General features: G+C 44.0%; 1 protein-coding gene across 7 annotated transcripts in view; it reads right to left on the reverse strand.

Annotated features, from left to right (window-relative positions):
* Positions 1-1795: 1795 nt before the first annotated feature.
* Positions 1796-27761, reverse strand: part of SETD2 (SET domain containing 2, histone lysine methyltransferase) — a 41107-nt gene continuing 15141 nt past the window's right edge. For 5 of the 7 annotated variants that reach the window (XM_032951492.2, XM_076066116.1, XM_032951490.2 and 2 more), the window contains exons 8-22: positions 25591-25688; positions 24842-24980; positions 20647-20781; positions 19777-19905; positions 16655-17728; positions 16479-16533; positions 16017-16182; positions 15161-15539; positions 13761-14213; positions 12056-12205; positions 11205-11353; positions 10149-10260; positions 7447-7527; positions 6502-6603; positions 1796-4765 (exon numbers count right to left, since the gene is read on the reverse strand). In XM_032951492.2, the coding sequence (XP_032807383.2) occupies positions 4601-4765; positions 6502-6603; positions 7447-7527; positions 10149-10260; positions 11205-11353; positions 12056-12205; positions 13761-14213; positions 15161-15539; positions 16017-16182; positions 16479-16533; positions 16655-17728; positions 19777-19905; positions 20647-20781; positions 24842-24980; positions 25591-25688 (3387 nt within the window). In that variant the 3' untranslated portion in view covers positions 1796-4600. Of the gene's footprint in view, positions 4766-6501; positions 6604-7446; positions 7528-10148; positions 10261-11204; positions 11354-12055; positions 12206-13760; positions 14214-15160; positions 15540-16016; positions 16183-16478; positions 16534-16654; positions 17729-19776; positions 19906-20646; positions 20782-21500; positions 24003-24841; positions 24981-25590; positions 25689-27761 lie in introns of those variants that run through there. The other 2 variants (XM_032951491.2, XM_076066117.1) reach the window with 2 other exon arrangements.

Raw genomic sequence — 27761 nt, forward strand, 5'->3', positions numbered from 1 at the left:
AGTTAAGAGAGCGGCTCGCAATCGGAATGTTGCGAGTTTAAATTCTGGTTGGGGTTATGCCTCAGCCCAAAATCCCCGTGGGTTACTATAATTAGTACCATTTTGTGGTGCAGTCAACAGTCGTTGTTCTCTTGAGAACCACGCTCCTGCCACATTAATGTGGAATTTACACTATTGACTTGGGGCTGTAAATAGAGCACCACACAACGCTCAATTGAGCAGGAATTTGACTAATACGATATAACGACTAAAGCTTATTTCCAACGAGTACTGCGAGTAAACTCTGGAGACGAACTCACTCAGAGGGCTTCGTCTTCGTATTGTATCGTGGTTACGGCCACAAATCGGCATCAATCAGAAACAAAACTAGGGAGGCTCTTAACAAAGCATTCACATTAACCACGCGATCGCACGAGGTACAGGATCCCTTTGTAGATGGTTCTTGCCGCGTATTATTAATGTGCACAGGAAGCAAGCAAGCCCTAATGAGTGGCTGATGGAAAAGCACTTCCAGGTGAGTCTGCCGGTTTTACGGGGATACATATGCAGGTCTACGCCGACACAACTGATGGGATAAACTTAACGCATTCCACGGCGAAATCTGCCCCTTAATATTTCTTTGCGGACAGCTTCACGATTACTGTGCGCGGTTGCTCCGAGAGCTACATCTGCGCAACTTTTTTCATGCTGCGCAGATGGAGGGCAGAAAATAGAAAAGCAAGTTTCCAGATTTCATACCTCGTGTTTCCTGGTTCCATATCCAACGTGTCTCTCCAATGCACGAGGGTGAGCGGTCACCAGTTTCACCACTATGCACAATGAGTTTGTATGCACAAGCAATGACAATGATAATCAGCCAACATAAAACACCAGTAGTAGTCGGCGACTTGATAGGAGTCAAGGAAGACACCGTAGCTGCTCCACTCAGTTCCCGACATCCAGCATGTGAAAGAACATAGGGCATCCTGGAGAACGCGCTACAAGCCGAAAAACACATTTGAGAAATTACATACTACTTTGCAATTTATCGCACTTCGAAGGTGGAGGGGACGAATTTGCTTACGAAAGAAAAGTGCCGGGGCCCAGCAAGCCGTGGACTGCGCGTGTGTAAACAAAAGTGGAATGACCATCAGATAAACCGGCACTTAACTGCGGAGACAAGGGACACTGAAGGCAAAGCTCAGAGGGCTTTTCCCAAGCCAAGCAGCCGCCTGGCTCACAAGTGATCACGAAAGCCAGGCAACAGTCGCAAACATGAACACCCTTTTAGATAAAAAGAAAAAAGCCGTCAATGGGTAACTCACCACTAACCAGGTGCCCCATCTGCAAATCTGGAAAATGGCCAACCTGTCAACCACACAGCTCTGGCGGTTGAGATGTTACCTCTCTCGCCAGGTATACAGGTCATAGTTTCAATCCCGACCCGGACTCCTGTATATTTGTAGTTTGCATATTATCCCCATGTCCGCATGGATTTTTCTTTGTTGCGTTTAGAGTATTTGGCTGCAATAAATTTCCGCATCATAAGCCAGTTCATTGGACTGTCATTTGCGGCCGGGTCGCTTCTGAAAAAAACTATATAGCCCATTGGGCCTTACCTGGTAAAATACTGTTTTTCTTTTTTTTGGTGAAAAGTTGGGTTGATTGACCCGACTGAAGATATGCATTTTTGGCGCTTCACCACGGAAAGTGAGTTTGCACGTGTGCAATTGTAGTGGCGTACAATGTAACCTATACAAACCCGTGCAAATGTTATTGAAATGTGTATGTGATGCAAACTGCAAAGTACCAAATGTTTGAAATTCTTCCTGATGTTTTATTTTTTTGTCTTTCATATTTGATTCAAAACACACGCACACACATTCAATTTGTTAAACGTATGTTTCATGTAATAATAATATATATCTTCTGTGAAAACTGGACAAATTTCAAAACGTAATTATCAGGAAAAACAAATCACCTTATTCCTCTTTAAACACAAAATTTAGTTTAACACGTAGGCTTTCGCGACCAATATTGCTTTGGGTCGGGTTGCATGAATAAAGTATCGTAAACCCTCCTCCACCCAACACAGCCAATTAATACAATTGTCACTTTAACGTGCAAATGTATTACTGCTTCAGCACACCGAGTGTTGGAGAGCAATCTGACATTTAAATGAGAATTGGTAGTAAATTGACATGTTTGTTCACACGTGACAACTGTATTGACTTGTCGGGTGGAGGAGGTTTTAACGACATTTTTTTATTTATGCGATAGGACCCAAAATAAATCAATTAAAAATAACATCATTAAGTTGTTCACATGTGGCCAGATGGTGGAAACAAGTGAATCTTTTCAGTTAGCTATCAAGCATGGAATGCCATTTTCTTTCATCAATCAAAACCCAACGTGCTCATCCATCCACCAATAACAATACACCTCCCATCCACCACAAGGTGCCAAAAGACCGGCCATAACGCTGTCTTCAAAAGTGGCCATGCACATCGTTGCAATTAGACATATTGACTCAACGCTCATCTCATTTTATACGAAGGCTTTCATGGCCAATATTATGACTCGGGGTTTATTTATTTTGGGTTACATCATGTGTAGGTATGTGATTTTGTTTTACTGTTAATCCTGATCTGAGCCAATCATCCGAAAGAGCCAATCAAAATCAAATTGTCACGTGGGCAGACATGCCAAATTGATATGGTTTTCTCGGCAAACCGAAAAAATTGAAAAGCAAGCAAAATTTACAATGTTCTACATTTCATTGGAATAAATCCAACATCAAGCGTAAAAAAAATCATCTCTCATCTTTTAGGGTCTAAAATTTTCCAAAATTCAGTACCATTTGATGTTGTCGAATTGTTTCCTGTGGTAGCACCCATTATGATTTGACAAATGAAAATGTATTGAAAAAAAATCACCATGCACTACAAACACTCGCAAAGGTAGTTGTTATTCTTATGCCACATTTCCACAACGTTATTAGTAAGCGTGCTGGACATTGTCCAGTAACAGTCCATTTTCCTGCTCTGGGATTAACAGCACGACACAGATTAGGGCTCTCCACGTTATGAGCTGTGAAGCTCCACAAACGTGGCCCTGCAAGCCAGGCATGCATCATCCCCCTCTCGGCCTCCTGCAACTGGATCTGATCTTTAAAAAAATGTTAAGCTGCATTAAGTCTATCCCAAGCCAATATATATTTTGGTAAATTTCTGCCAGGCTGTTTTTAACAAAAACACAGCCCTAAAGTTGAAGGTATGCCATTGAATGCAAGTCTCATTGTCACGTTGGCCTCTTATGTGCTGCTTTCTGATCAACATTGACTCGTGAACACACTTACTAAGCCTTCTTGGCGTTGGGTTGGCTCAGTTGGGCTGCTGTAAGAATTGGGGCCGAACCAGCGAGCCCAGTTTGCAAACTGAGCCAGCACTCTTCCAAGTGGTCGTGGAAACGTGGCATTACACTCCTGCCTGGCTCCGAATTGAGGTCCCCACTTCCCAGATTCAATACGATACACTGGGCTATTAAGACAGAGCCCCAAACCTTTTATTTAAATCTTATTACATCAAGGTTTTGTACAAATCACAGGCCAGTTGAAAAATAATATTACAATCCATTACAAAAACACCTAACAGTTCACCTTTTTCAGCACCAAGTCTAAGCAGGATTAACCAGTAAAATAACTTACATTAATTTTACTTCCCAAACAAAAATGCCAAGGAATGTGTTTATATGTTTGCACGAATTACTGAGTTAAAATGCTTCCTAAGTTTAAAACTTGTAGATCTTAAATAAAATCTCATGGATACCTGATTGAATAAAAATTATTTTTCTCAGTCACGTCATATATACGGATGCATCAGAATTATACTACAAGCGTCATGTGATGGTTAAGCCTGCCAAAGCGGGTACGTTATACGGCCTATTAATTTACAAAAAAATGTGCGCATTGAAATACAAAAATTTCCTTCAACACACCATTTAGTGTTTGGTGGAAATGTTCCTAATTGACACATGGTTCTGTTATCTGTACACTTATCCACCCCCTGTGTAATTAACAATGCTCTCCGTAAGCTACACGCTGCAGGCAAATGGGAACAGTGCCTATTAAGAAATCCTTTAAAGACAGTGAAATACTGAGGAGCCCCCGATATCCAATCCCGGGCAAGCACCACAAACGGACAGGCGCGGTTTTGCCGTACGCTTACCGGACACATACGGCCTTCTTGTTACCGACACGCCGCCGTAGTGCTCGCTGCGTGCTACTTTACAGTAAAAAGGATTCTCTTTAGAAATCCAAGGATATAATTTGTAAAAATATTTTTCTTATTACAAACCAGATGTTAAAATTGCATTTATTTTACAGCGTATGTGCAAGGGCTTCCTATCTACAGTTACAATGCTGCTGCTGGGGACTTGCACCTGTACACAATGTACATTAACCCTGTAACAAAAAAAAAAGGAATTGACATGAAGAAACCTCAAGTTAAAACCCTTGCGCACCTAGTGATTAAAAGAGCATGGGGGAAATTAATTGCTCTTCACGATCCAACCAAACCCTACTGACAACCGGTTGATATTGTTGAAAAATGAGAGCGCGCTATCACTCGGGGTCAGCAGGTTCATCCTTCGGCTTGTACACGGCCCCAAACTTGGTCATGTACTTCTTGATGTACTCCTTTGTCTTGTGTTTCACGTTCTCATTGCACTCCAAGTCCTCTGGGTTTCGACACAACTTCATCTCCTTGCTCATGACACCATGGGTGAGCTGTCCACACACAAGCACACACACACACAATGTTAATGTGCCTGAACTGAAAGGTAGTCATTGTGACTCCGACTACGGCAGAAGACAATATTTGCTTGTAATTACTGATATTTTATTTACTTTACTGTTACATGTGAATTCATATGTGCAGCATAGAAAGAATGATATGAAAGTCATCAGCAGGGTGAGAGAGAAGAGCTGGATTGAACATTCTACAAGGAGATGATTTGATAAATAAGAACATTCGAAAATAATGAAAGTGAAATTAACGAGAAAAAAATCTTGACTTAAAGCTTTCTTGATTGCAGGAATACATATTCTATGGGTCTTTCGGTAAAGTCACATAGACAGAAAAATAATAAAAAAATATCTATGACGTTTCGATCGCAACACAAGCAATCATCTTCAGGTGAGAGAAAACAGTTGAGGATCCGGATGCTGGAGGAAGCTTAAGGGATGGATTGTAGAAATGAAGAGGGCAGAGGACTGAGGAGATGGCAGCAAAGGACCACTTAAGACCAGAAGCAGGTGGGGATTGCTTCACTATTATGAAAAATCGCCCAATGATGCTGGATGTAATTACCGGCAAAACGTCGTACTTGTAAATGTTGTGGATTTACTCTCCAACACACCGGTGGGCCGAAGTAGTCACTAATTGGCAGGTTTTGTTTATGTGACAAACCTTACTGGCTGTATCGGGTGATGGAGGATTTACCACGCATTTATACTTACGTGTTTTAACTCAAAAACCTTTATAATGAATATTGGGCGAGAAAGCCTACATCACCAAACAAGGGGTTTATTAGCCTTGGAATAACTAAGAATGTGCAATATATTTTGAAGGCATGGGAAGTCAACTAAAGCTCAAAATTACCCAAACAAACAGATTTGATTTAATCTATGTATTGAAAATTAATGCATGAAATAGAAAACATTGAAATGTACCGTATTTTCCCGCATACAAAAAATAGTGTTTTGTGTAAAACAAATTTCGGATAGCCCACACCTCCATATACCCCGCACGCATTCATATCTTTAACGTCGTTACCGCAGCTTAATTCCATCATATTAATACAAAGTTTACATTTGTAATACATTCCGCTATCAATTGTCAACATTAAAATCATAACGTGCACAAAGAAAACAAACTAACCGGAAACGAGTGAACTTAAAACAGTAAATAAGTAACAAAAGTAAATATCCAATAAATAAGTAACACAAAACTGGTAGATAAGCAAGTAGTTTTAGCACTGGTAGATTGCGCACTGCGCAGATAATAGCGGCACTACGGTTGCCTCGCCCCCAACCCCCCCAGCTCTCCCGTCGCCAGTAAACAAAGTGCGCCCACTTCAAACATTGTCGTTTCATTGTACAAACAATTTGAATCATTTAAAACGTGATAACATGTGCAAATTTAGTGCGAGTGGTTTATTCAGCAGTGATTTAATCAAAGGTAAGTGGATAGACCTAGCATGAAAAAAATCAACGCGTTATGACATGTCACACGTGTAAAATATTTTTTGGGATAGCCCGCACCTGCATATACCCCGCAGGGTCTTGTTTTGTTTGTAAAAAGAGGTATACCCCGCGGGTTATATGCGGGAAAATACGGTAGTCATACGCAGATTTCCCTTGTTGCGACTATACTTTAACAAATCACATCTTGTTACACAAACGCATGAGAAGTAACTGCATAAAAAAATTCAATTTATTCACATTAATGTAAGATGTCGTACCTTGCGGGCCAGATACTTGAAATCTTCGGTATTTGTGATTTTTCCTATTTTACAGTCCGGCTTGCGGAATGCATTGAGGCAGTGCACGATAAGTTGAGACAGCTGCCAAAATGCACAAAAAAAGCATGAGAAAAAAACGAGTTAAAGCCCCAGCATTTCAGATCTTATATATATTTTCCGTTTTAAGTGGTGCAAGCACATCTCTCCAGGGAAGTGTGGTCAACACATGGGGATATGGCCCAAAACTGTGGCAAAGGTATTTCTGGCCTAATCTGGTGAAAAATTGTACTGTCATTGAGCCACATGTGCAAAAAGAACTGCAAGCCATGTCATGGTTCAATGGAAGGGTTGCTCGCTTATTGTCAGCACACCCAGTGGGAAAAATAAAAGTATCATTAAAATAGGACTGGAAAAATAGGACAGCTCAGGCTCTCTTGATGTTGCTGTGAAGACAAGAAGTTAATTTCTGGGGCCACGTGATGGCAGCGTGACAGCCAGGTGGACAGGTAAGCATCGTTGCATTAATACAGCTGGGGCACATCATTAGGCCATGGACTACTCTAAAGGTGTTAACGGTGCGGCCCTGAAATGTGCTCGCCCATGCCCCTTTTGGAAGAAGGGCCTCACAGCTCGAGGATGAGTCTATCATGGTGGCCAGATGTCATGGAAAAGGCACGAGTACCCACACATTACCATGCCACACACTACCTGTCGATTGACTGTGGTGTACCCATGAATACTACTGGGTTGAGAGAAGGAGGGAGGGGGATCAAGACATTTGTTTCTACTGCCACGCTGGGAGATCGAACCGGCAACTTCTAGATTGTCCTGCCACTATAAGCAACGCTCATAAACACTGCAATAATAGCACCTTCATACGAAAGCTCCAAGGGCCAAGAGAGTTACACAAGAGGTGCTAGTATGACACAACCCTTGTGCATTCACCTCCTTCCTGAAGGTCTCCTTGTTTTTCTTGGCCAGCTCGCTGGACGTATCTGCTTCTGCAGTCTTGGGCTTCTTTGATGCCTGGCACGAACACAAACAATGAAAGATTATTCTTGGTTCTTTCAGTAAAGTCACGTAGTAGGGAAACAATAAAATAATAAAAATATAAAACAATCAAATTCTCACGACGTTTCGACTGCAACACAAGCAATCATCATCAGGCGTTGCAGTCGAAACGTCGTGAGAATTTTATTGTTTTATATTTTTATAATTTTGTTTCCCTTCTACGTGACTTTACCGAAAGAACCAAGAATATGAATCCCTGCAGTCACGAAAGCTTTAAATCAAAATGAAAGATTAGCAAACATCAGCGGAGGCTCAAATATACTTCACCAAAATGAGAGCCAGATTGGATATTTTATAAAAGAGCATGCGACCCCAGGACGATTGTAGTTGAGGGAAAACATTAAATTCAACATATCGCCCTCATCAAACTCCATGCACGCATTGCACTTAACGTGTCTAATTCACTTTCTCATTTCCAGAATGTCTTGTCAAATGGAATTTTTCATATTGAAAACTCCAGCGAGCTCTTCCGAATACATGTTGTGAAATGTAGTTTTGCAAGTATACATTCGGGTGAGCCGCCTTGGTCAATATGTGGCTGCTGTAGTGAAGAGATGTGGGGGAGGTTGCAGAGTGGGTCTGGGGAGCAAGCGCTGCAGCATGGGGAGTTAGGTTCTTTAAACATGTGCTGTAAGCTATGTATTTTTATCTCTTCGGATTACATCTTTCTCCGTTCTCTCGCTTATAACTCTCTTCTGAATACATCGCTCTACTTATTCGTGGCATATTTCCCTTTCATGTGGGGTTTTCCTTATTGGTCCTCTCTCAATTTATTCCTATCCTGGGCCATCTTCTCCATGTCTATCCCAGAGTCAATTCATATACTGGTTCATCACTTGCAACCAACTTCGCGAGGGCTGCCTCTTGGTCTCCACCCTTGTGCTCCATGTGCACCACAATTTTTTTACGTGGATTCCCTCTCTTTTTACGACATGTTCTAGTTGATCCAGGTTGTTGTTAAGCACGTCTGAGACGGTGACATCTCTTTTCTATCGATATTGTTAATTATGCTATCTATGCCTGTGGCCCATGGCTCTACGCATCTTAAGCCAATAGATCCACGATGCTTACTTTTTTACACCCTTGCTTTAATTTAAACAAATACACATTGAAAAAGTTGTCTAAGAACATTTTTTATACTGCTTTGCACCTGGGGCTTTTTGTGCAGAATGCTTTTCTCGAGAATACCAAAAGACCAACAACCCAAATAAGCACGACAGGCCGTAAAAATTACCACCCCCCCCCCCCCCATTTTGAACCACATGTCTGCCAAGGGGTTCAGTGAGTGCTCTCAGTAACTCGTAGCAGGGAAACAAGCAGCCTGTGGGCTCCCACACTGCACAGCTGCATCAACCACCACTGCCGTTGACATGTTGTGCCTAGTCTTGGCAGGTCAAAAAATTATACGCTCAAATGTGAAGGCAAAACAGATGGAATAGCCAAGTCCTAGAAACCGCTGTTGCTGCTGCATATTTAAAAGGTAAAACATCACCGATGAGGCTTTTTACAACAATCTAAGTTTGATGTTGTCCCCCTTATTCCCTTGTGCCCCGCTTAACTGGTGAGAAGACGCCTTGGGCATTATCAATGTGGCATGCAGATGCTCAAGAGTGGAGCATGCATATTTCATTAAAAGCCTCGTTTTAGAACACCAGCAGAGAGCGGGCCGGACATTTGAACAATACAGATCGGCCAGATTTGCTGAGCTCTACCCCAGTTTGAAATGTGTCTGGGAATGTAGACGGCAGTGCCACTCAGTGCTGTGTGCTGGAATTATTCTCACTTGATAAATGTGTTTTCGATTTAAGGTCACAAAAAACCCCCAAATAAAGCCTTTATTGGCATTTAGCACTCCCGTAACATTAGCACAATGCAAATCACATGGCTAGTGCATCAACCCTTGCAGAAATTTCCAAAAGAAGTGGGAATTTAAATAATATAAACCCTGTTTAAAAATAGAAACCCAAAGATGCTAAACGAATGCTCCCAAAAGTGTAAACAAAATATGTAATAAAAGTCGTACAAAGTTTTACGAATATTAATAATGACCTAAGATAAAAAAACGACTAATTTAAAATATCATCTTTAAGTCATAAGGAAACAGGAGTAAAATACATATGCTCAGTCCACATACAGATCGCATCTATTGGGTCTGCTGTGAATTGAATGTGCGAATCTTTGAGTGTTATCCCCTATTATGGATGGGATTTCTCAAGGTTATCTAGTTCCCCCGCCCACCCACATGATAAATAACCATTATCAGCTAAACAACCCAATTTCAGGGCCCCTCCTTCAAAGAGTCTTGAGACTCGGTAATAATTTTTTGGGGTAAATAATTGACATAATTAATATTAACACAGGTAATTCTCTGGGGGATTCCCCACTGAGCCTTTAAAGTTGCGTTGCAATTGGGACCTAACCCTCTTGAAAAGTAGCCAAATTGATAAAAAAAAAATCCCTAAAACTTGAAAACACAATCCAGTGGGGGGGGAAAAAAAGACAATTTACAAATATATTAAATCTTTCCATAATCCATGTGGGTGCATGGATGAGGGAGGAGGGGGAGGCGCCCTTGCCTTGGTAGGTGTCTCGTCGTACGTGGGCGTCCCCAAGTCCATCTCCGACTCGCGGTCACCACCCACCTCGTCCGAGTCGCCCTCCCATGCCGGCGGGTCCCACTGGGTCACCCTGGAGCAAGGGGCACGGCACAGCGTCAGCATGCGAATGCGATGCGGGCATCCACACACGCACCGGGCATTACGGCCAATCCCCAGCAACGTCGCGATGGCACAATTCACCTGTGACCGCACGAGCCGGAGGGTCCCTCTTCACGTCACACAGACAGTTCCATGATACGTGCTGAATTACGCCCGGGAGGACACGGGTGGCTTTTTTTGGAAATGTGCACACTGCGATCTTAGATGAAGATGCAACCCAAAATACAAAAAGCTCTGTTCTAGATTTCAGAGGTGTGCTGACACGAGATTTAAACTGTCAGTGAGAAATAACATTTAAAAATTACGGTTAGGCATGCTGTCATATAGCACTCAAGCGATGTTATTGTGGTGACATTTTTAAAAGGTGTGGGAGTCACTGTGCAATAATTTATTTGACCATAAAATATTCACCTGACCATAAAAACACCTACCCATGTAATTTTTTTTTTTAAATGAAGCTTCTCAATGGATTCACTCTAATACACAGCCCAGGTAGTTATTCTGAATGTTTTTTTTTCTCCACATCTCACAAATAACACGGTTGAAAAGTGCACTACTTTTTAAATCTTGACTTAAAGCTTTCGTGACTGCAGGAATTAATATTCTTTGGGTCTTTCGGTAAAGCCACGTAGATAGATTCAAATAAAAACAAAAACTACGACGTTTCGATCGTTTTCCTGAAGACGAATGCTTGTGTTGTGATCGAAACGTCGTAGGTTTTGTTTTCAGTGGACCTATCTACGTGACTTTACCAAAAGACCCAAAGAATATGTACTTCTTTTTGCTTGAACAAAATCCAGCTCGATAAAGCTGGAATACTTACGTTCAGCTTAACACAACTGTGGTACAAAAAAAAAGCACCCTCTTTATCTAAACCACATGGCCAAGCATGGCGTAACGACCGAAGGCACTCACCGCGACACCACGTGGTAGTAGTAGATCTTGCCCTCCTGGTCGGTGGCCGTCCTCCAGTTTGGCGGCAGGCTGATGACCTTGGGCTTGGGTGGGGACGGCGGCGGCAGCTCCATGACGTTGCACGTGGCTATCATCGCTGTCTGGGTCGGCTGCGGCAACAACAGGTGGAGACACTCCCCAAGTCACCGCGGGCGACGCTCGCGCCACGAACAGCAGGCACGACAGTGTTCAAGGCGTGATCACAAGTCACGGCGACGGTGATCCATCACAAGTGCCCAGCGACGCGTAACCTCCCTGCTACTTCAGTCTACTGGGGGGCAGATGTAAAAATGAGGATGTGTCATTGCCTGAAAGTACCCATTGCTTTTTAGTTGCATGTGTCCATATATTTACACGGCCCTCTGTAAATTCACTGCTAGATGAAGGCTTCTCTACGCTGTCGGTCGTTGGGTTTGGCTGGTCGGTGTGAGTTGAAGGTGGGGAAGGGACCCAGGACTGGTTCAGATTTCAGATATCACTTGCCACTGTTGGCAATGGCCAAGAATCGAACTTGGGTTCCCGGGTTCAGAATGCAGTGTGCTTTACAAAGAGTAGTGTGCACACTTTAGCGCGCCTTGAGTTAAACCGAAGAAATCCCCATAAAAACACATTACCTCAATGAGCTTGGGCCCGGCTGATACCATATATTTCAAGGTCCACCTTTTGATGCTTTGTTAACACGTACAAACGTTTTACTAGCAGCCAGCAGTGAAATGACAAAGAGCAAAACTTAAAAAAAACGTTATGCCGCAAGCAATCGTTGGGATGGAATGCAACTACTGCTCACAGCACGCAAGGGCCACCAGCCCTACCTGCTGAACGGTCTCCATGACGATGGGCTGCTGGTAAGCCACGGCGACGGCTGGCGCCCCCGGGGCAGCCTGCACCACAGGCTGGGCCGTGGCGGGGTAGTATTGCTGGCCTTGCTGCACGTAGCCTGCTCCCGTCTGCACATACGTGGCCTGTGCAGGACAGAGGGGTGGCTGTGTGAGCGCTGAGGAATCGTACAACTTAAACGGGCAACTGCATCTTGGCATTAGCAAGTCCCAGGCTGGACGCACACAGGGGTATGCAAATAGCACTCAACGTGAGATGCGTGCAACTATGTTCAAAGGATAAAAAACACTCCATTGTGCCCTCCCAGCCAGTGTGTGTGTGCCGTGAATGGCAGCGCAGTGGTTGATCGCACTTCGCTACGAATCCAGCGACCCGAGTTCGAGTCTCGCTTAGATAATACGTGCCGTATACTTGAACCAATCCTGGGACTCCCCTAGATCGACTCGGTGCGTAAAACATCAAGACTGGGGAAACAAAGGTGGTGGGGGTGTGATAATGGCCACCCACCAACTTGGGTGCTGTACTGGCCTTCATAGGTGCTTTCGAGTCACATTTGCGCCAACAGTCTGATAAAGGCTATACAGGGGATCTTAGTCTTATGTGTACCGTGATGGTGAAAATTATCATTGTTGGCAACACAAAGCTTATCGAACTGCCATCTGCTGCAGAGAACAAGTATTGTTGCGAGTGTGTACTCGTACCCAAGCCAGTGGAACAATTTGACATCCACATGCTGTAATTGCATCAATTACCCACTGGGACAATTTTTTGGCATATCACATTGCACAGCGTAACCAGCAGGCGTGAGATTACTGTTAAAACCCAGCAGTTGGAACACTGCAAGACCGAGGCAAACATAAGCACCCGACACCCATGTGGGTTTAGGAGGGGAACTACATTTTCAGGCAACGTTTGTTTCTGCGAATTACACACGCATTAAAAGCACATGTTTTAACACCATTTTAATGGCCGCATTTAGAATTTACGGCAGGATTGCTCATATGCTCCCTAAAAGTTTCATTAAGATATTGAATCGGTGCATTGTTAGAAACATAAAAAAGGTATTTTATTCCAGGATCAAGAACCGCCACCCATTACAATGTATGACTATTTTTTTGCACCGTTAGGTGTACAAGCCCCTCTCTCTATTTTTCCCTCACTTCACAGGCAGGGTTGGTGTTTAAGCAGAGCTCGCACGTGATACCCACGTGGCCAAAGCAACAAGCATACAAAAGTAGCATTGACTAAGTCGGCAACATATCTGTGTGAAGTTTTGAGCATTTGATTCTCTCGTATATACGTGGGTTTCTCGAGGCACTTAAGCTTTCTCACAACCAAACAAGCTGAAAATATCGAACCCAATGGATGTTTCCTGTTTTCCTTTTATTTTGTGCATGCAAGTTTCGACTCGTGCTGCAATTTGTTCACGCGACTGCCGAAACCACTAGAGGTCCCACATGCACCGCTACCGGCAAAATAATCAGTTCTTGAACTGCAAATCCAAATCAGGACAATTCGTTAAAATGACGAGGGAAAACCAGTTGCACGCTCCCCAAGTAGGCACACGGACGGCCCTTTTGTAAAGACACCAAAAGAGGGCATTAACACTCCGTGCGGGTCAAGGGGATTATTTGACCATACTTAATCACGCAATCATCACAAACAGCTGCCCATGTTTACCTGTACGGACTGCTGCTGAGCAAACTGCGTAGCGGCGGTGTACGCCGGCTGCTGCTGCGGAACGGCTTGTGCCTGGTACACGATGGTTTGCTGTGGCTGTCCGGCCGCCACATACTGCTGCGGGATGGCGGCATACGCGGCGTCCCACCCTGCCGCTGTCGCCTGCACTTGCACACCGCCCGCCATCGCCGCCGGTAGGATGGCGGGATCCATGGCCAGCAACGTGGCCGTGTCCTGCGCATTCGGGTATTGCTGCTGCTGCTGCTGCTGTTGAAGCTGTTGTTGCAGGAGCTGCTGCTGCAGTTGCTGTTGCTGCAGCTGCTGAAGCTGCTGCTGCTGAATCTGCTGCATGACAACGGGGAGAGGCTGGGACAGGGCTTCCACTCGAGTGAGGTCCATAGGATCTTGAGCCACCTGCATCACCGAGGGGTCCTGCTCGTAGCACACAAGGACCTGCACACAAAGACAAGCAGGAAGGCATTACCTGGCTGGTTCTATTGCACTGCACGCATCCTAATATTCAACATCTCGGTGTTTGAAGTGGTTTGAAAAATGTGTTGGTATACACAGAATAAAAAGGCATTTGATATACACATTCTAATAAAAGTATTTTAGTCACACTAAATATACATTATATACCACATTATGTATTCTAGTGCACTACACATATACATTGTTTTGTTCTTTTGCCGGTATGTCATCCCATCTGTTTTTTGTTATCTTACTGCTATACATACCAGTGCATATCAATGTATAAAATTGCAATGTGGCAAAGTAACGATTACAACCACAACAATGAGAAAAACATTACAAGCAGCTGCAGTACATTGCATTAGAGGTAGAGCAACACCAGTCCATGTGGAAACGAAACACAACACAGCATATATCTGCCATGGAGTGCACTTCAATGCTCCCGCATCTATGCTCCCTGGCTCCACCAAATCGCTCTGACCAACGTGGTGAGGCAGAGCAGAATAACTCCAATTACTCAGACAGCATTGAGAGGCCCTTATGCAGCAGTGGACTGCCATTAATAGGCAGCTAATTATGTTCTTAGAATATTGTGCGGATTATAAATTGCATCAATAATTGCCCAAGTATCTCAAAGCTTATCATATTACATCACATCCACTACATTACTCTGTGGCAGTGTAGTCTAGGGGATCCCAGAGGCAAGCATCCCTACAGGGTAGAAGACACAGGCAGCACTGTCCTTAATTTTGTATCAATTGACCACCATGGAGGCCTGTGTACATGACCACCATGGAGGCCTGTATATGAAGTTTGTGCCCTCACTGTAACAGGTTATAACTACATTATGGGCAGTGGAGGGCCCAGCCCAGCAAAATAGGGCTCTACATCTACACGATGAATTAATAGGACATCATCGGTGAGCTCACCGGATTGCCCGCAGAGTCCACCTGCGTGGGGCTGGGCGTGGGGAGGAGCACCTTGCGAGCGTTGACGTGCTGGCTTTGCTCCAGGTGAGGGTGCACCGCGTAGCCGTGAGCGTAGCCGGGCTGGAACGCCTGCTGCTGCTGCACTTGGGGCGAGTACGAGGTCATGAAGTTGGTGTCGCACGGCTGGAAGAGGCCCGCGGCAGCCATAGCCGCTGCCGCCGCCGCCTGCTGCTGCTGCATGAAGACCACTTGCTTCTGGGCCTCCTCCTCGGCGGCCCGCTGCTCAAATAGCCGGCGCCGCTCTTCCGTCGTGAGCTTGGGCCCGTTCGGAGGTGGCGGCGGCTTCCGCTTGGCAGGGGTTCCAAGGTCGGGGTCGTACCTGTTTATATATATAAAAAAAAACCCAATGCCTACCTCTTCGGAAAAGATGCTCAGATGCACGCATTTTCAACCCACAAAAGTGCTGAGTGTTGTAATTGCATTAATTCATATAAAATGTATTCTTGTGCTTACAATACTTGCATCGAACCATTCGCGTAATAATTAATTTAATATTATGCATAATGTGCGAATGACATGCATATATTACATTTAGGCAGATGGAGGGAACAAAATAATAACAGGAAAAACCTGAAATAATAGACAAAATAAATTATTGGATCGAACAACAATTCTCTATATGGAGAATTCTCTATATTTGCATATAGAGAATTGTTGTCATAAACCTACCTTATTCAATCTGAAACAGACTTTTGCCAAATTAAGCAATTGAAGAGCATTCATGCAACAAGACAACGCAATAAGGTCTCATGTCCAAGAAAGCCACAAGTGACGCCAATGATGAGATCAACTATACCTCTCTGCGGAGTGCTGCCTCTTGACTCCGAGTTTGTCGTAGGAAGAGGAGGGTGTCTGAACCTTACGCTTCTCCCTGTCCCGCTCTCTTGGAGTCGATCTCTTGTCACCTGAATCTCGGGATGTGCTTTCTCGGTCCCGGCTGCTGGTTCCATCTCTCCCATGCGCTGCAGATAATTCACACGATTAACATTCGCTAATAATGCTATGTGGAGGACAGCAGAAGGCAGTGCAGCAAGATTCATTGTTTTATTCTACTTCTATGCTCCCATGTAGTCTCCCCACCCTCACAAAACTGCACTTAGTGTGGCGAGATCAAATAATGTCCCACGGCATAGGAAGGTCTTCACTCAGCAGCGGAATGTCAAAAGGCTGTACAATAATGCACTCATTTACAATTTAATGGATTACAATCAGCACCTCAAAGCATATGAATGCAAAGGTATACCAAAATTCACGTTACCTTTTGTTCCATGGTCCGACTTCGGTCTGCTCTTTTTGGGAATCCTATACACTTCCTACCAAAACATGAAAAGCAACAATCACGTACACATTACGTTGGTTATATACACGAACTGCAAAATTAAACAAATGAAAGACAAGAGCATTATGAAGCAATAAGATTACATTTATTGATACCTTAAGGTCCTTCCAGCTGTGCAGCAGCTTGACGGCCAGCTGGGCGATGGTAACGGGGCTGTGGTGGTCGGGCTCTTGACTCCTCTCGCTCTCTACGTCCGAGCCAGCTTCCTCTTCATCGTGCGAGCCAATCTCCCTGACTGGTGCTATCGCTAGAGTGTCCACATTCTCTGCACAGTCTTCCTTCTCTGACGGCTGTTCCGGTGCCGCACTTGTTTCAGGGTTCTCGACGGCTGCCAGTTCCTTCTCCTGGCAGGGAGTAACTATCTGAGGTGGAGTTTCCTCACCAACCTCCACCTCCATCTTGAGAGTCTCCCCTTGATCCTTCATCTCTTCCTTCTTGACAGGATTTTTTTCATCTTCTTTTTCATTCTCTTCTTCTGGAACAGGCACAACCTCCTCCTTCACTTCTTTCACTTCTGTCTGTTCTTTTGGCTGCAATGTTTCAGCCTCCTCTTTCTCTTCCTTTACTTTTATTTCTTCATTCTCAACTTTCTCAACTTCCTCAACTTTTTGCTCAAGTTCTTCTTTAGGTTCCTTTTCATCAGACTCAATCTTCTCTTCCTGTGGCTCTCCTCCCACAGCTTCTTGGCCTTTCACCTCTACCTCCACCTCCGCCACGTCCTTCGGCTCCTCCTCTCCGTCAGACACTTTGCTCACGTCGGATGCCACGCTGTCTGTGCTGCTCTCGTTGAACAGCTTCAGCCTCCGGTACAGCCGCGTCTTGAGGCTGCCGTCCATCGCCTTGCTGCCGTCGGGCGCCTTGCCCTGGCCTTGGTCCGTCGGCTTGACCACGTCGGCTGCCCTGCCGGCCTCTGACTGCACAGGGCTGCCAGCGATGCTAGTGGCGTCGAGTGTCTTGCGCAGCTCTTGCGAGCGACTCAGTTCGAGCGGTGCCGGGCTGTTGCGCGCGCTCATGGCCTGAGATGCGTTCTCGCTTGAGTAGCCGTCCACTTCCGCCGCAGGTGCCAGGCCCGGGCTGCAGCTGGCCCAACGCTCGATGACTCCCAGCACTTTGCTCTTCTCCAGGATAGTGCGGTTTGGAATGGGAAGGTGCTGCAACGTCTTGATGATCTGCAAGGTGCAGAACAGCTTATTTATTTGTTGTATGTAGATTCAACATGCAAGAGAGACACCGTTGAACCATTGTAATTAAGGAATACATGTTATAGGTTTCCCTCGCTTTATGCAGTTGACGTGTTCCAACAAATGTGCACACAAAGCGAAACCGCATGAGACAGCTGCCTGCCAAGTAGCGCATACAATCCACAAAATTATGTCCCACGTCCAACCCCATATAAGTGTGAAATTTGGGTAGAAATAGGTTAGCCGCATATAGACGAACCCGCAGAAAGCGAGGGAAGCCTGTATTGACCCAAATGATCAAATTACCCATAATGTGCCCAACCCTGTCTGATCTCAGATACTAAGTATGGTTGAGCCTGGATTGTGCTGAATGGTGTAGCCTTAGTGGTGGGCAGTAAACAGCAGTGCAACATAATATATTATAGTACTGTATTTCTATGCTTCACCAACCCAAATTGCTCAGCGTGGGGAAATACGCTCAGATAAGCCCAATTCCCACACGGCAGAGAGAGGTCCTCAATCCAGCATTGAATTGTTAAAAGGGCTGGCATGCACCAATTAAAAATTATAATCAGAGAATAAAACTAAAATATAGTACAGGTAACCCCCGACTTATGACAGCTCGACTTGCGAACGTCATCCAGGAACCAATTAGATCATAGGTGCGGGGGGGGTCACCTGTACTTAAATTGTAATTCCATTAACATCATGTACTTTCAATTAACATTCACAATTGATCAAATATTAGACTGTATGTACACTGATATAAGTACCATAGTGCCTCTTTCTGGAAAAAAATGTAATGCAACACTGTTCAGCTGCGCTCATTGTGTTATTGCCAACACCCTCGCAGTAGAGGTGCAACAATCTACCCCCCCCCCTCACCATTCAATTAATTTGCACAGTTCAGCATTTTGATTCAAATTTTTTTTTTACATTGTGGTGAATGTATTGGTCTCTCGTAAACTGGAAGGGGGCCATGTGCACTAACTATATACAACATAAATGAAGAGTGAACAGATATAGACGTTTGCACACACGGCTTGACGCATGTCGTGAGTGTAAAAAATAGATTGTAATTGAGCAATTGACCCATCATAATATCCCTACATTAAACCAGCTAATGCAGCACTGCAGTCAACTACCCCGTAGTAGTAACCAGGTCACTATTGCAAATGAGATTATCCTTCTTCTTTGGTTCTTTCGGTAAAGTCACGTAGAATGAGACTTTACCGAAAGAACCAAAGAAGATGAATCATTGCAGTCACGAAAGCTTTAAATCGAGATTATCCTTGTCTCTTGAGTTCTTAGCTGGTTAAACTAATTCAACTTTAACATTACCGATCATGTGAAATTCTACCACTCTTTGTCAAAAAAAAACCTCCCTCTCAGTGCGGCTGCAGAAATGTATAATTACACCAATATGGATGTTATGTTGCAGCTCATCTGATATCACCCCCTGTGTGAGTGATAACATGTTTATACACTCCTCTGGGTAAGCATACTGAATCTTATATTCTTGGTTCTTTCGGTAAAGTCACGTAGAAGGGAAACAATAAAATAATAAAAATATAAAACAATAAAATTCTCACGATTTTCGATTGCAACACAAGCAATCATCATCAGGTGTGAAAACCAGTCACGAAAGCTTTAAATCAATATACTGAATCTTGCTGTGAAATTTTTTAAAATACCATCATGTAATTACAATCAATGCTAAACGAGGTTTGCATATTAACTGTGCTTGGAAAACAGAAGTAAAATATTTTTACACATGCTAAGGTTTAATTATTTTCTGCTCCTCACTGATGACTCAGTGCCCACATGACCACAAACATGTCGGCAAATCCACGGGTTAAGAAACAACAAGACGACACGGCAAGCAGTATTTTGCCTAATTTACATATGGTTTACATGATCTGCGTTTTGTGTTTTATCCAGGCCTCCCCTAACCCACAATACCCAGAGATAATTGAGAGTCGAGTGTAATGGCAAGTAAAGTCATACACAGGGAGGGAACGTGGGTTGGGGCGCACCTCAATCTGCAGCTTGGCGATGGTGCTGGAAATGCCTCGGATGTCCCCTGCCTCCGCCATCCAGCTCCACAGAAGTGGCAGCCCGTGGTATTCCAGGAAGTGCTTCAGGCAAGCTTGTGACTGTGTGTTCTGCGCGCACAGAGCCATGCTTTCGCGTCAAAGTTCAATACCTGGCGAAGCGGCAGGTTGTAACAGCCTGGCACGCAAGTTTACAAGATGTCGAGCTATTGTACGAAGTTGTTGCAGCTGTTTGGTGGTCCTAAATAAAGTAAGAGAACATGTGTTGTATTTGTAAAATTCTCATTTTATTTTCTCAGAGTTAGACTGCAATGTGCACGGTGCCAAATGGTATTTAGCCAGGCATGGTGGCGCATGCCGGTAATTCAATATTTAATATGGAAAGGTTGGTGCAACCCAATAACGAGACCCTCTGGCATGCAAGGTAACCAGATGTTGAAACTAGAGCAGGTAGGCCCATTAACCCATCTGTGTGGTCCTTACAGTGTTCTCCCCTCATGTGTGGGTTCTCCTGGCACTGCAGTTTCCTTCCACATCAAAAACATTCTAAAATGTATTGGCCAGCCAGGCTTTTTAAAATAAACATTATAATTGAATCTTAGCAACTCCCAATAATAATTGCCCTTGCAATGGTGGAAACGATACACTGCTAGGGCTTAATTTCTTGCCGAATATTTTCCAGGCTGCTGGTAGACTGGAGTAGGTGGGGTATGTGACTAGTAGCCACAGCCCATAGCTCAAGGTATACTGTGTTGTACTAGGTGCTGAAATATATTCCAGGTTCCTGACCCAGAGCCGTTTGAATCAATCTCCATGTTACCACTAAACTGGAGTTCGTGAAGACCACCTCACCTGCAGGATCTGTAAACAGGTGTGGCGTTGCTCCATGGTTTCTGTGCGCACCATGAGACGCAAGAGGCACAGCACATCCCGCTGGTGAGTCAGGCCCTCTCCGCTCTCCTGCAGGCTTTCCAGCTCCTCGTCCAGCTGTACAAAGCATTCAACAATTAGCAATTAATTGAATCCTCACATCGGTGTCATACAATCACCAACATTACAGCTTTTGCACATGAACGTTCGGGTAGCACGACATTAACACAATGTGACAGTTAAAAATGTATCTCACCTTAATGATTGAAATGCTCAATATCAGTTAGCTTAGGTGAAGATATTCAGATGTTAGAAAAACCCATGTGGTCACAGTGCCATGAATATGCCCTAGTGGTTTTCTGTTGCAAGGCAAGTGCTTTATATAGCCATGAGATAAAATGTATGTCATGTTATGCAACCAACACACAGTGGGGTACATGCTCACATCATTTCAGTACCAATAACGTAAAGCTCACTTGGACAAAATGTTTGTGTAATTTTAGTCTTCACATTTTTCTGGAATACCATTGTAGTTTTCAGTATATATCGATTAAGTTTCCAGTGCATATATGAACCTCTGTAATTACTTTGTTGCCTTTCAATTTTGAGCATTACCTTTAAAAGCACAGATTCACAAGATGCATATAAAATTTTAAGTGGCAAATTTCAATTAAAGCCAGTTCACGAGGGCCACTTCTTAACGTTTTAATACGTATATGCAGTACATTTGAAGGTATTCCCAAATTGGCAACATACTATTTCAAGCAAGATTTTAATCACAAACCAATACTCATCATTTTGCACATTTCATTTGGTATATTTAGCCAATGACACAGTTTGGTTTAATTGTGTATTTATTGTGTGTACTGATCATCAATATTGAATAAAACACTCCAATGACTGCAATAGGACACAGCTGCTTATTCAGACATCTTCATTATGCACAGGCAAAAGATTCTGCATATTTAATGACGCGTCTAGACCATTCACCGTGCCAGATAAAATGTCCAATATCGCTTTATTGTAATGCATTAACACCCAACTGGACCCATTGTAAAACAACATGCAAAAATACCGTGCAGTTAACTGGACCACATTCAACAAATACAAATGACCAATGTTACGTACTAATATAACTCTTATGGTCCACTTGCATAATTGCACTAAAACAAACACATCATTTCGTAAACACAATACACATCCATCAACACCCTATGCAAAAAGGGGAAAATCCATCTACATCTCTGATTCAAATGACTACAGCAATGATCAATAAGCTACTAGCAATTGATTGATAAGCAGTTCGATACAGCTTGGACTGCACAATGTACAATCGTCAAGTGCAAAAATTCCAACTGGCATAAATTAAATAAAGATAATGTAGATATGAAATAAGGAAGTTGCTTACACCATTTCTTACTGGCGGCAAACCGAAATAAAATGTAAATAAATTGCAAGGTTGCAAAACATAACTTCTAAATGGTTAACGGTAACTCAATGCACAAACACAAAATCGCCTTCATTACATTGCCAGTGGTTAGTTATGGCATTTCCATAAGATTTTAAATATACGTATATAAATATGTTAAATAAAAAATGTTTGTGCGTGGCAGCAGCAAGACAATACTCAGTGTTGTGATGTGCAAGAGGAAGTTGATGAACTTATTAAAATGCCACTTCCGCAAAAATGTGCACACGTTTAACAACGGCAAACACCGTCCCCTCCTCTTCCTTCACACTGCAACTTCTGACACTAGAACGTGCGAGTACTTAGAAAAGTTCCTCTCGGCATCGATGTTGTTCAGTGGAATGGACAGGCACGCCAAGGCAACACGCGAAAGTTCAGGGAACGTGTTGGACAGATTCCTCCAAAACAAAACTGGAGCGGTCGGCACAAAGTTGCTTAGGTTATCCAGGTACAAGCGGAGCTGAGTGTGACCTGCCACGCTATCCTCCAGCAAAGGGATAGCATTACAGATTTCTCTCAAATCAATTGGCAGGACCCTGGCTTTGGCCGGGTCAAACACACGGCAGGCAGACAGGAAGCGAGCGGCGGGCTGACTAAAGCAGCATGGGCTTTCAAAGTCCAGGTACTGCCGAAGCCGCGTGGCCGAATCGAAGAGGGCATCGGCTGCCGCCGTGGGTGCCAGCTCTGCGACAGTCTGTGCCCACAGTGCGAGATCACGCAGCTCGTCAAACACGCATGCCGACATGCTCCGAGTGCCCTCGCACTTCGCGAGCGTCTGTCTCAGCCTGGTGGTGTATGTGTCCAATATTTCAAGTTGCTCTTGCACGGTATGGCTCTGAGCCAACTTGATAATTCCCTCCATAACAAGGCTTCCGCTCGTCTTCTGCTCGCACTTGAAAAACTCTATGCAATCGTGAAGGTGTTCGCGAAGGTAATCGGCGGAATCGAACAAGGTGTTCCACCGAGCCATGACAAAGACTGGTGGAGTTGTCGGAGTCACGCCTTTACCTTTTAGGAAATTTCTGAAGCGGAACTTGCGTGCTGGACAAACCGTAAACGTGTTGTTTAAAGCGACAATCAGCTGATGGACCTCTTCAAACTTGTTCTGCCAAATCTCACTAACGAGACTCAATATGTGGGCTGTGCATGTCACATGAACGGCATTGGGAAAGATTGCCTTCAGACTTCTCTCCCACGCTTTGTAAATGTAAGTGGCGTGGTCCGTCACAAACGCAGACACCTTATCAAAGTCGATGCTCGCTTTCTGTGTCGCCCTGAGCACAGCTTCACTAACGGTTTTGAAGTTGGTTCGTTCTAATACACGAGACTCGATCAAGTAGGCCTTCAACTCGGTCTCATCAACAAGGCTGGTACCTTCACTCAATAAGCTAGGCACTGCAATTATGTTTAATACGTAGCGATCATCGATGTCTGTTGTCTCGTCGGTGACAATGGCAATGTGACGGTACTGGCCGAGTTTATCCTTGAGTTCCCTCATGTGAAATTCATACACTTTTGGTAGATACATGCTCCTCAACGCGGAGGCTTGCGGAATTATGCCAACAATCTTTAGGTTCTGCTCCAAAAATTTGTGCAAAACCGGATGGTCCATTTTGTTTAGAGGAATGTTCGCCGCGGCAAACGCCTGGACGAGCTGCAACACTCGTTCCAGCCGATGCGTTTCCTTTTCCCTCCGCTTTGCCAATTCCACCTCCGAAATGTGCTGCGCGCTTATCATCGCGGGGCCCTCGACCTGCTCGCACTGGTCCAACTTGTACTTGGGTACGGTAGTCTCCCAGTGCTTCTCGAGCGTGCTTTTCCTCATGTGCTCCGCAGGCACAATGTATAAAGGCATCTTGCCGTGAGCGTTCTGCAACACGTGCAAGCCAAGACACAGACGGCGCACGCTCAGCCTAAACGAACGATGGAATTGGCTCCACCCGTTACCACATGCTTTGCTTTCATGAGGTCAAGGGTCCAAAAAATGTGGGGGAAATGAAATGTTGACGCCAATGAAAATGCAAAAAAACACGAGATAATCATAGCAAGGAGGAAGGGTTATGGCAAGTCACCTTGTACTGAAATTAACTTAGGTGGTAATGGTTTGGCATGTTATAACAAGCTGATTTAGTTACCTCAGAACACTGAAGTATCATAATCTGTGTGTGTTGATGTAAGCTAAACGTGACTGTATTGTTATAAGTCACTTTTGCCTTGTGCTTATTTTTAAGGTTTGAATCGTACACAAAAAAGATGGGCAACATGAAAACACCGCAGAAAAACACCTAAATTCTGATTATCGCCACATGCTCACAAGGCTTCACAGGGCTGCTTATAGAAATACACCACCTGCAGAACGTCAAATACTCAGTGCAGCCCGGCAGTGTGCAACCTTGGGTTCTACTAGCTGGAAAGAGTCTGAGGCAAGGTTTTAACCAGTTTGCGAACGAGGGTAAACGAACGCTCGGCAACAACTCGGCAAACGGTTTGCCACGTACACGCTACCATGCCAACTTTTGCTCCCAAACAACGTCGTGTTCACGAATACGACGCAATACTTGCAAGAACGTTGGTATCACTTCGGCTAAAGTGACGTCACGTTCGCCAAGCTTCCACGTGACCCGTCTCAATGTGGCCCGTACTAAAACAAGGTTGCACACCCCCCCTTGTGTAGCCAAACAAAATTACATTAATTTCAACGATACTTACAGAGTCCTTTTTCCTCGCGCGATCCTTCTCCTTTGCCCGCTGACCCTTCCCCACGGATGAACGCACACTTGTGCGGTTCTCCCCGCCAAGCACCCCTCGGCAGTTGGCGGAGCCACAGAAGCATTTCTGGGCCTCTTTCCTGGATGGTGATAAATGGCCTCATGAGTCGTGTGCATCCTACACCCTCCCAATAATTAACTGAATGCCATTTGGATGAAGGACTCCCCATGCCGTGTTCGTCAAATTAATTGTTTGACCACACAGGTTTCTGAATGAGGCCTCAAACAGTTTCAGATATTATTCAAACAGTTTCAGATATCACCCACAATTGATGATAGTTGTAGTTACGAATTCAGGGGTGGGTTATTATATTTCTTAACAAAACCCTGTCATTTCGATGAAGATCAAATTTAACTAATTTACATTTTTTTTCCTTTTCTGAAAATCGGTTAAAATACCCCAATTAAGCCACAAAGGACACTTCTGGATTGCACAATCCAACGTTTTAGAAGTTACTGTACAGTACTACACTGAAAGTTCCTGGCATGTGATGTTCCTGTGCAGCATCGAGCTAGTTAACAGGTCAGCATTGTTTTGAATGTGGTTCAATCTTTTCAGATTTGTGAATCGGATTAAAAATATTTATATATAAATTAATTCGTAAGCATCCCCCAAAAAAACACATTATATGCAGAAGGTATAACAACACATTAATTCAGGGAAACACTGTACAAAGCAAATATACGTACCCGTATCGCTGGAACTGGTAGTCGAAGGTCAACTCCGTGCCAGCAGGAACTAACCTCCTGCTAAAGAAGCCAACTCTCAGCTGACCGTTCACCGTCCACTGCAATATGACAACAGAGCATCCATCAAACATTTGCTCGCTCATTTACTGCAACCGTTATTTCTAAATACAGCAACACCTTGACTTCCATCGCTTCACTCTTTCAGCCGTTTTAAATTATAACTACATTTCAAATTTCGTCCACGTGCTTTCCTCTTTAGTCCGATTTCATCCCAAACCTTCCACGACGTTCGCGCCACACGCCATCTTTATTATTCATTCTTTGACTAAAAGTCATTCAGTAAGCATCTCTTATATTTGCGTTTATTCATATATTAATACTGTACTTATTTCTGTGCTTATACTGTAAACAATTCAGTTATTTTTGTCATAACAGTGTCATACTACAGCGTTCCTAGTTATTTTCGTTATCATAAAACACATGTACAGTATTCATAACGTGCTTATTTTTGTGATTACAGTAAAATAATTATTTTTGTCCATAGGTTTTTTTTGGGTTAGATCACGTAAATGTGTCGTTAAAACCCGCCACCACCCGACACAGCCAACTAATAACGGTTGTCACGTAAACAGAACATGCCAATTAATCACTAGAACAGCACGCCGGTGTGTTGGAGAGCCAAGCCACAACATTTACCATCTGATTGTTGGCTGTGTCAAGTGGTGGAGGTTTTAATGACATTTATATATTTAAGCGATCTAACCCAAAAAAAACCTCGTATGAATATTGGTCGCGAAAGCCTACGTATTAAACTGACTCATTTTTGTGCTTTAATATATTCATGATGGGTCCTAAGTGTGGTGATAGTAAAGCTAAAAGAACCCATAAGGTTTTCAAATTGCAAGAAAAGCTTGACATAATCAAACTTCCAGAGCAAGGCTAAATAAAGGCTCTGCTGTGACATTCGTCCATTTTTAACATTCGTCCATGTTCTGGTCCCTAACCATACGAAAGTGCAAGATATTCCTGTAGAACCATTTGGACCCAACCCTGCTCACCTTCACATCAAGGTCATGCAAATAATCTTATCACAATCATCCTGGGTGGGCTTAAAAGCAAGGCACGAAATGTATAAATATACTATGTAATTGAATGCCCGCTTTTTGTTCTACAAGTATTATGAAAGACTGACTCTTTACAAAGATCCCCCATATAGCATTTAACAGACTGTTGGGGCAACTGCTGTTAAGTGATCACTTATGAAGGCCAGCACAGCACATAAGGTGGTGGGTGGCCAGCACCGCACCCAGTCACATTTCCCCAGTTTTGATGTTTATACACCGCACCAGGTACTTATTTAAGGCTGGGTAAACCTTGGGGAGGCCCAGTAACGGTTCAGATATTCCTCAACGATGGTGGCTGTTAGGATAAAGAATTTAACTCGGGTCGCAAGGTTCATTACAGTGCGCGATAAACGAAACTACCACTTCCCACGCTTAATATAGCACACACAAGCATTCAAATTTCTACAAGTAATGAAAGTCGTTGGTTTCATGTACACACCATGTAACATCTTATGTAATACACAGACGCTTTTTTCCTGTAACATTCTGCCCCTCTGGTTGTCTACTTGATCGCGGTGACGTCACACACTGCAACCAATCGGGGAGCCCGACTGGATTCATTAACATAATTTAATACTTAGCACCATCCCACACCGCTTGGAGTGTGTATGCGTGCATGTCACGAGCAGCAGGGCAGCGGTTAGCGCTCCGATGCGCTAGAAACCCGAGTACCCAGTGCAGTGTGAACATCGCCACTGGGGAGACAAAGGTAGCTGGACGTGGTGCTGGCCACCCACCCCCTTCGTGTGCCGTGGCGGCCTTCATCGGTGCTAATCGCTAACAGCACTTGCCCCCAACAATCTATTAAGGCTATACGGGGATCTTTGTCTTTGTGTCTTCAGAACAGACCCCCTTCGTATTTCGGGTTCCGTGGGTACCTACTAGTGTATATGTAGTGAGTTCAACTGAGTCGCAGACGTACTCTTGGAGGCAACACATTTATTAACACCAACACACGGGGTAACTGCCCCTTAAGAGAATAACAACTTATGGTGGTGACCACCAGGCTAACTACACTAACTACACTGTAACTAGCTACAACGGACC

The sequence above is a fragment of the Petromyzon marinus genome, chromosome 10, assembly GCF_048934315.1.
Source record: "Petromyzon marinus isolate PM22_M1 ecotype Great Lakes invasive population chromosome 10, UKy_Petmar_22M1.pri1.0, whole genome shotgun sequence".
Classification (NCBI taxonomy): domain Eukaryota; kingdom Metazoa; phylum Chordata; class Hyperoartia; order Petromyzontiformes; family Petromyzontidae; genus Petromyzon; species Petromyzon marinus.